The 9,412-nt window shown below is 36.8% G+C and overlaps 1 protein-coding gene across 1 annotated transcript; it reads right to left on the bottom strand.

Annotated features, from left to right (window-relative positions):
* Nucleotides 1–351: 351 nt before the first annotated feature.
* On the bottom strand, nt 352–3,609 carry LOC113236707 (cuticle protein 18.6-like). Its single transcript, XM_026472866.1, has 4 exons — nt 3,598–3,609; nt 2,736–3,104; nt 1,830–1,996; nt 352–467 (listed from the first exon to the last, which is right to left on the bottom strand). The coding sequence occupies exons 1-4, from the start codon at nt 3,607–3,609 to the stop codon at nt 395–397; spliced, it is 621 nt and encodes a 206-aa protein (XP_026328651.1). The 3' UTR covers nt 352–394.
* Nucleotides 3,610–9,412: the final 5,803 nt, after the last annotated feature.

The following is a 9,412-nucleotide window of genomic DNA, read 5'->3' as shown; positions in this document are numbered from 1 at the left end:
GACGTTTCGGGCCCTTTACAGGTCAACATTTAAATCCGGAAAAATAGTTTCATTTCCTATGTGTAACAATCGCGAAAACCTAAGAACTCGATAAATATCTTTTCTTCTTTAAAAAGAGCATTCTCAGTCTTATTCATTCTTTTTAAAGTGGTAACGCCTCAAAAGAACCAGGCATACGAATGAACACTAGCAGATTTCATAACATAATTGTTCTAAATATAATACTTACCTATAGGTAATTCTATAGAATAAAGGAACATTGTGTTTTGAACACTCATTAAATTTTCTTTTTAAGTTGAGTTTTAAAAGACAAACTACCAAATACTGCATATAAATAGGATGAATAATTTATTTACAAGTTAACAATGGAGCCACAAGCATAGATTAGAATGGCTTAATGGTGATTGTCATGATGGGCGGGCTGGACGTGATGAGAAGGAGCGTCGTAGTGAACTTCAGCATTAAAACTGTAACAAGAATTAGATTGTAACACAATCATTTCAAATGGAATACTTTACAATTCCCCACGTATGGTATAGTGACAACCAACTATCAAGGAGATTTATCCCTGCGGTCTAAGTGTAATTGGTAATTAATAAGAATTTCCTTATAAAGACATCTTCTATCTGGAAAAAAGCTTTAAAAACTAATGTAATGTAATAAGAGTTCAGCAATCTACATTGGATAGCCCAGCATACTATGTATATAGTAAATATTCAGTGTCCGAATATTGTATGATGTATTTTTAATCTTTTTAAGTCCAGATTACATTATGCGCCATGTATAATAAATAGAACTTGAAGAATGTGTATTTAAGAATGGTTACACATGGCGACTTTTAGCAGCGATGCAATCGCGCGTTTGTATCGATGCAATCGCGCGTTTGTATCGATGCAGTCGCGCGTTTGTATTGATGCAGTCGCGCGTTTGTATCGATGCAATTGCGCGTTTGTATCGATGCAGTCGAGCGTTTGTATCGATGCAGTCGCGCGTTTGCATCAATGTAATCACATATAAATCGCAAGTGTAGCGATGCATGTAAGTGGTATTTTTTTTACGGGACAACGTCGTATACGTTGCTCTGATCCCAAAGTATCTTTGCTTAATACCAACTGGACACATTGGATTCAATAGACAAGCGTGCTAAGAGGCTCACAATGTGCGACTTAGAATTAATAAAGGCGAAGCTGCAGAGCCTTGAACACCGCCGTAGAGTTGCCAGCTTATCGGTATTCTACAGGATATATCACCGGAGAGTGTGCGATGGAATTGCTTAATTTGATTCTGCCTTCCCCTTTCCATCATTGGGGGACTAGACGTGGGCTGGGGTTCCACCCCCATGTTGTGGATATTCCCCGGATTCGCACGAAGCGTTTCGCTTCCACATTTGTATGGCGAGCGGCTAGGGAGTGGAATTCCCTGCCTGCAGACTTGTTCCCCGAACGCTATAACTTGAAGCTTTTCAAGGCGAGAGTGTATAGTCATTATTTAGATGTGCATGCCATATCCTCGATCTCACCTTCACTTTCCATCAAGTGAGATGGAGGTTAAATGCGCACTTACGTTTTATAAAAAAAATATAGAAAAGTTTGTACATTTGTACATTGACCTAGCCGGGAATTAAAGTCGGAACCTCAGAGATGGGGTCACCATGAAAACCGGTGTGCATCTACGTAGGTCGTCAATAATTTATCAATTGAAAATGCATTGATTACGTCCAGTAAAATTATAGTGAGCCTTAACTCTTGCACTAATGATACTTTTTATTAAAAAAAAGATGCTAGCAGTAATTACTTAATCATCAAGAATTATTATGATACAAATCTTACCCGCTCTTGTGGTCACCGTAGTACTTAACAGTGCGCACGGCACCATCAGGCTGATGCAGGGAGTATTCGCCCTTAACGACATCTCCATCACGGATCTCGTGCTGGGACTTGATGTCATGGGTATGAGTGTCCTTCACTTCATATGCGAACTCGTATTTGGGGTGAGCCTGAAGAAACAAAAGAAACATTGAATTTACAAACACTTTCCACTAAAGGCTAATAAAACCTTTGACTTAAGGTAAAATACACCTATATAGAGTTAAAAAGTTTCCTATTAAAAACTTAACCATTTATAGAATTATTTGTAAAATATTAACAACCTTGCAGGGCTATATTGCTAATATCATAAACAAGAACTTTACGTCCATGACTTATTACAAAGTGTAATAGATTTACCAAAAATACACTTTTAAGTTTTTGTTGTACAATCTGACATTTTCTACATTTATATTTTAGCAACGTCTTCCGCGTGCTTACTTACTTCATGAAAATAATTTTGCTGGTAGGTGCTTTCCTTTCGTTACCGCACAGAGTTATCATCATTTAGAGAGATCTGTTGGAATATTTTTATTTTTGTACGAAAGTACAAAAATGTACTGGTGAAATTACAGGCCCCATGGGCCTTGTCAATTTATGACTCAGGGTGTCGGGTGCAGTGGCAGTACCCCTCAGATTTTTGCGATTTAAAGCTCTGAGTGGCACTGCAACTGTTATGGACAGGCGTGTAGCATCGCCTGATGGTACGCACGACTTGTTCGTCCCGTCACTTAATATAACAATATTAAAAGGGAAAGTAAAATCTGAGAAGCCATGGAACAAAAGTTGTTGTTTATGATATTAGTAACATACTGTGATATAATATTAGTAAACCATGTTGATAAGTATTTGAAAATATTAAATTCTTACGTAATAGTCGTGATGCTCTTGCTCAACATGAGAGGGGGCAGCTTGAATGGAAGAAGCTACATGGTGTACAACAGGAGCAACATGTTCAACAACTGGAGCTACGTGATGGGCGATAGGAGCTTGATGAATGACGGGGGCGACATGGTGAACAACGGGAGCAACGTGGTGAACTGAGGCGATATGGCTTACTACAGGATCGACGTGATGGACAGCTGGTTGGAAGTAAGCGATGGTTTCCTTTTGAACCTTGTGGTCATTATCGTGGTGTGTATTGTGGAGTACTATGGACTGAGAGGAGTAAGCATGGCCATGGTCGTGAGAGCTTTCCTGAGCGAAGACTGCCGCTATAGCTAGAGCAAGTATCAGTACCTGCAATAAATATATTTAATTACGGATATTTGTATTTAGTAGCAGTAGAACACCTTGAGAAAGATTTCGTCATGGGACGTACCGCCACTAGTAATGTAAGCATTACTGTGTTCTGGTTTTGAAGGGTAAGAGAGTTGGTGAAATTACAGGCACATGAGACTTGTCAACTTATTATGTCTTAGGGTGACGGGCGGTTTAAAGCTCTGCGTGACACTGCAACTGGTACGGATAGGCGTGTTACTTAACACCAAGTGCACGACTTATTCATGCTGTCACTTGATATTATAAAAAAAAATATTTAGACGAATTTCTAGGTATACAAATTGTAGGTGCGAGACAATGGTTTACATAAAGACTTTTGGAGAGAAGTAAACAAGCCTGGATATAGCACAATTGCAGGTTGGCATAGCGTAACTACCAACTATCTTCAAAAGCGAAGACGTATAAGAAATAAATAATCAAATTATTTTTTTCACTGGAATCAATTCCTTACTTTGGAGAGCATTTTGCTTGTATGTACTCTTGTGAACTTTGTACACGAATGATGTAAATCTGAACAAAATACAGCTTTTTATATGTTTCAACGTGATAAGTGTCCTGACGTATTAAATTACGTTTTCGTATGGATTACACACAAATAATAATCTGTTGAACTTTTCGAGGACAAAAACCTGTTACTGTGCAAAGGCCAAACAAAAATGACCTATATTTAGGTAATTAACGCACAAAATTTCGAACAAAATTAATGTCAATGTATTGGGAATTTTCCAATCATTATAATTTTTTAAATATAACTCATGGCTATTGTGTAATTACAGATTGTATATATATAACAGCTTCTCAAAGCATAGGTCATTCATGTCTTTTAAACGAATTGGTGGATTTGCATATATTATTTAGCGATTGATTGATACCTTCATATAAACTCTTTATTTTTTATTTCCATATCGTGAAATTTACACTCCATCTCTAATAAATTTGTAATTGCTTCCGTGGCCTACCGGTTACCATGCTGGTCTGCCACACAGGGGATTCCTGGATTGGGCGAAATATTTGTATGACCTGCATTTATTTCTCTCGTAAGTTTGGGTGTAACTGGTGGTTATCTATTACGTGAGTGTTCATGGCACCCGAGATGCAGGGTTTCCCTAGTGCGGGGCTGTCAGCGTGTGCGGTTTTATTTTAATTTTGTTATCAACCTGAATGTTGCAAGTTTTTGAGAAAATACGATCGATCATAGTTTTGGATATTCAGTTGATGTCAATACTGCCTACAACAACTAGTACCCATCATTGAGACTCAGCAACATAGATGGTGACAACGCTACCGCGATATGCGAACCGTTGCGACAAATGTAGCTGGAATGTCGGTAGTTCTAGTGACATAATGGCACAAGTGCGACCACGATGAAGCTTAAGCAAACCCCTTGTGCTGGTTGTGAAAATTGACAATTAGTATACACCAATTCCAATGATGTGCGTTTTCACCAAAATACTAGAAAAATATGATCAACAAAAGTTTTGTAGATTGAGGTTTATTCCCATATGATCCCCGACTATTGATCCACCGCCAATTTTAAATCCGAACTGATCACCTGTATATTTTGTAACTCCCAACGGATTGTATGTGCAAGGTAAGTATAGTCAAGAGAAAAAGAAGTTTTAAAATCAATTGTTCTCTTATAGAGCAATCGTGATCAAATATTATAATTTATCACAGACGATCAAATTTTTTTGTGACAGATTATTAATATTGACATACTGCAAATCACAAGTAACAAAAAATCAGTCGAGACAAAATCAAACAGACAGTTAGTTTGGTTTTAGATGTAGGACATTCGTTCACGATGCGATTTGTTTACTTCCACCATCTCACCATCCTTTTATTTGTCGACTATGAAAAGTTTTAAAAACCTACCGCCTTTCAGGAAAAGCCGTGGGTTTGAATTCGGGCTCGCACCTCTGAGGTTTTTGAAATATATGGCAAAATGTAATTATGAAATTTTGGAAATTTACCATGCTCTTTTCTGTGAAGGAAAACATCGTGATGAAACTTGCACGTGGAAGAAAGTTCACACCCTTTGACAAACTTGTTAAGTTCCAACCCGCATTGGGCCAAGGTGGCGAACTAGGGCCTAAACCCTTGCCTGAGAGGAGACCCGTACCCAGCAGTGACGTATAAATGGGTCAATATTGACGTAGAAAATACGTTCATATCGTGTCCACACCCAGTCTTATTTAGATTACTCAGTTAGATTTATATTTCTTTTCGTCGAGGCCGACTCTCAGACAGACCCTCTTACTCGTATTTTGTTCCTTGAGTCAAGAAACATGCTAACAACGAATGTGAAAAAAGTTTCACATGTGTGGTTTTCGTGGGATTTGTATAATAAGTAATATACACTCCAGTATGTCGTCTTTATAAAAAAATATATGAGATGATGATGAGGTTACAATTGTTTATTAAAAACCAAAATAAAAGGTAATAGATTAAAAGGTAGGAGATTTAGTAATAGTTCGCCACATTTAGTAGTCGTAGAACACTTTGTGAAAGAGTTCGTCCAGGGAAGTACTGCCACCTTACCTACGTATGGACAGGCGTGTTTAGTTTACCATCAGGCGCACGAGTCGTTCGTCCCGTCACTTGATACTATAAAAAAACACGCTGGCCCTGTACGGGCTAAAGATTTCTGATAAATATGAAGATCTTTAACATTTCGCCAGTTTGACTAGTCCCTACCAGCTGTTCACCCTGGTGGGGACAAATGAATGAATGAATGAATGAAATATTCTTTATTGCACATAAAATTACAGTTAAAATACAATGAAGTAACTTAAGTACAAAGATAGTAAGATAATGTGCAACAGGCGGCCTTATTGCTGTGTAGCAATTTCTTCCAACCTTAGGATAGAAATTTGGGATATGCAAAAGGGGTGCAACCAAAGAATATCATTATAAGTACACTACACAATAATTATTAATAAACTCATATACGTAGATAGAAATATCCATACGAATATTATTAATACATTACAATACATAAATAATAATATTAAATGCTTATATACTTTAAAAGGAAAAAGAAAAATGAGATAATAAGTATAGAAAATAAATGAAAAAGTGGAGAAAAAGACAATACTTAGGAGTTGAGGAAGTGATCCTTGACACGTCGTTTGAAGGAATCAAGAGAAGGGGAACCTTGAATCGATTCAGGGAGAGAATTCCACAATCTGATCGCAGAAACGGTAAAAGAGTTATAATAAAAATTAGAGGTATGGGATATGTTTAGTAAGAGAGTGTGAAAGGACAAGGGGACGGCGAGTGTAGAAGAGTGGAAAGTAAAGCTATCTTTGAGATAAGAAAGCGTAAAGGGACAGAATAGAATTGAGTAAAGAAGGGAAAGAATATGAAGATCTCTACGCTGGGGGATGGGTAGCCATTTAAGTTGTGCACGAAACTGGGAGACGTGGTCAAATTCACGAAGTCCAAAAACGAACCTCACACACATATTTTGGAGCCGTTCCAATTTATTGAGCAGGGCGACTGACAAATCCGGGTAGCAAACATCGGCGTAGTCCAATATCGGACGCAGCATGCTCTGGGCCAAAGTAATTTTGGTTTTAGTGGGCAAAAAAGTTATAAGCCATCTCAAACACTTTCAAAATAATTTTAAAATTTTAAAATTACCCCCAAATTCCTAACTGTGTCTACAAAAGGAATTCGGACATAATCAAAAACCACATGGGGTAAGGAGTCTAGGTCTATAATAGAAGTGAACTAAGTGCTACCTATAATAATGGATTTTGTTTTGGACGGGTGAGCTTTTAGGCCAAAGGAGTGACCCCATTGACTGATGGACTCGAGGTCCACATTGATAGCATAAATAGCAATTGGTAAGTCTTGAAGAGCCGACCTGGTGTACATTTGGAGGTCATCAGCATATACATGATAGCAAGAAGTGAGAGAGTGTGTAATAGCATTAATAAACAAAGAAAATAAGAGAGGAGAAAGGACGCCACCATGCGAAACTCCGGCAGAGATATTTCACCACGTAGAGAGAGAATTCTTATTACGTACCCACTGCCGACGTCTACAGAGGTAGCTTCGAAACCAATAAATAACTGCTGGTTAACAGAACGCAATACTTCCAGTAATAAGTCAAAATCAACTCCATTGAAGGCATTACTAAAGTCAAGGAGTATCAGCACAGTCAATTGTTGATTTTCTATACCCAAACGGATGTCATCAGTGATATTCGTGAGTGCAGTAGTCGTACTATGACCAATGCGAAAACCGGACTGGAGAGGATTGAAAAGGTTGTTCCTGTTTAGGAAATTAGTCAACTGATGGTGAACAAGCTTTTCTAGGACTTTTGATAGGATGGACAAATGGATTTTTCAATCTTCCCTACCACAATGTTACTTGTTGAATTTCATTTCCACTTATCCCTACTTAACAGTTTCTTTTAATAAGTATAGTCGAGAACATAATCTTATCAACGAAAAATATAATTGCTCAAAATCATGGTATTTATGACATGCTTAACCCCTTTTGATATCCATTATATCTTGTTTTATTTTAAATTAAGATAATATTAACAGACTTCTTGCATACAAGCGTCGTGGATATTATAGATTCATATCTTTAATGTTTAAATACATAATTTAATAAACCATGAATTATCGGTAATTAGTTACTATCGTTACTATCTGACTTATTGTATTAAATGTAATTTACGATGGCAGAACGTTGACCGGCATTCCGTTTTTTTAAAAAAAACAAATTTTTTACGTAGTGTTTAACGTGCAAATATGATTAAGAAAAGCCTCGAAAAGTTTTGAACCAGTGTCATTAATTATTTTCTATGTTCAGCTGATAATCTAGCATACAGTATGCTTATAATACCAACATTTTTTCTAAAATGTTAGAAGTAAATATATTTTAAGTATTCATAAGTAACAATGTTTAAAACATTTTATTTATATGTAATTGTTCAATTATGTCGTTATATTTACGGTTGCTTTAGCAGCGGTATGTATTCAGCAGGATTTTCAGGATTCTCACTCCATCTCTTCTTAGTCTTTCAGGAAGATTGGGATGAGTAATATCGAGTGCACCATGAGCTACAACACGTGCAAGTATGCCAACACAGCCACGAACGCCACCGGACCCTCACATCTCTTTCCATCATGTTGCCCCGTAGTCGATCAAAGTCGACCCTTTTATCGATTACATATATATTATTATATGTGGATATATTATATTGTGAAGTATACACAGGTGACAGCTAGATCTACTCTGAGGGTCGAGCAGTTAGCGTCCCCCACATGCGAATTTTAATTCGTTTGTGTTGAGAGAATCTACCAACTCAACATCTGTCGACCTTCATGATTTTTTTATAATATCCAATGACTGTACGAAAAAGTCGTGCGCCTGATGGTGAGCTACACGCTTGTCCATGACAGTTGCAGTGCCCCTCAGAGTTTTAAATCCCAAAGATCTGAGGGGCACTGCCACTGCGCCCGTCACCCTGAGACATAAGTTGATAAGTGCCATGTGCCTATAATTTCACCAGCATCCTTATCATACAAAATCAGAACACTGCTGCTGCATTATCAAATGTTCTTTCCAATCTCACCCTAAACACGAATTCGCTTACAAAGTAGAAAATGCCGAGATCCAAGACATCAAATTCTGGTTTTTGTCACTTTACACAAGTCTATTAGTTCTTGTTTACAAGCATTTTAGCTGGAAATTCATAAATTACTTACAAAATATAAGTATATTAATTACGCATCGTCATAAGAGAATCAAGGCATTATTATATGTTGGTTGTGGTAATAACACATTATTAAATGTGTACAACATTATCGTATTTCGTAGCTTCTTGTTATTCAAGTTGCTTGAAATTTTGTAAGCGACTCTAATTTATTGCTCGTATGCTCGTGAATGTAATTTTATTTATAATAAAAATTTTGCAAATTATGCTAATACTCCATTAATTTACTTTGAACCAACAACTTAACCTAACGGTAAGCTATTTAATTTAGTAGGTCATTGTAAATTAAGACGTCAAATGTTTTAATTTTCAGTTAAGTTCAAAAATGTCATGAAATTAATTATGTATAACTAGTATAATATAGGTAGATATAGTATAATTATTTTGTTCCAATTGTTAAGAAATGTAAACATGGCACTAAACAAAATTAAAGCAACACTATATTAACGTAAATACAATCTACTTCTAATGCGCATTTTGGCGTTGTATCTTTGAGTACAGTATCAAAAAATTGTAATATGTACCTTTG

This window comes from Hyposmocoma kahamanoa, unplaced genomic scaffold (assembly GCF_003589595.1).
Source record: "Hyposmocoma kahamanoa isolate Upper Pololo Valley unplaced genomic scaffold, ASM358959v1 92, whole genome shotgun sequence".
Classification (NCBI taxonomy): domain Eukaryota; kingdom Metazoa; phylum Arthropoda; class Insecta; order Lepidoptera; family Cosmopterigidae; genus Hyposmocoma; species Hyposmocoma kahamanoa.
The sequence above is the reverse complement of the archived record's forward strand: the minus strand, read 5'-3'. Positions and strand labels throughout refer to the sequence as shown.

Bases quoted from the DNA above. Each gene is read 5' to 3' on its own strand.
- LOC113236707 (XM_026472866.1), bottom strand. The intron at 1,997-2,735 runs GTAAGAATTTAA...TTGTTTCTTCAG, and splicing joins AAGAGCATCACGACTATTAC to GCTCACCCCAAATACGAGTT. The intron at 468-1,829 runs GTAAGATTTGTA...TTCTTGTTACAG, and splicing joins TACGGTGACCACAAGAGCGG to TTTTAATGCTGAAGTTCACT.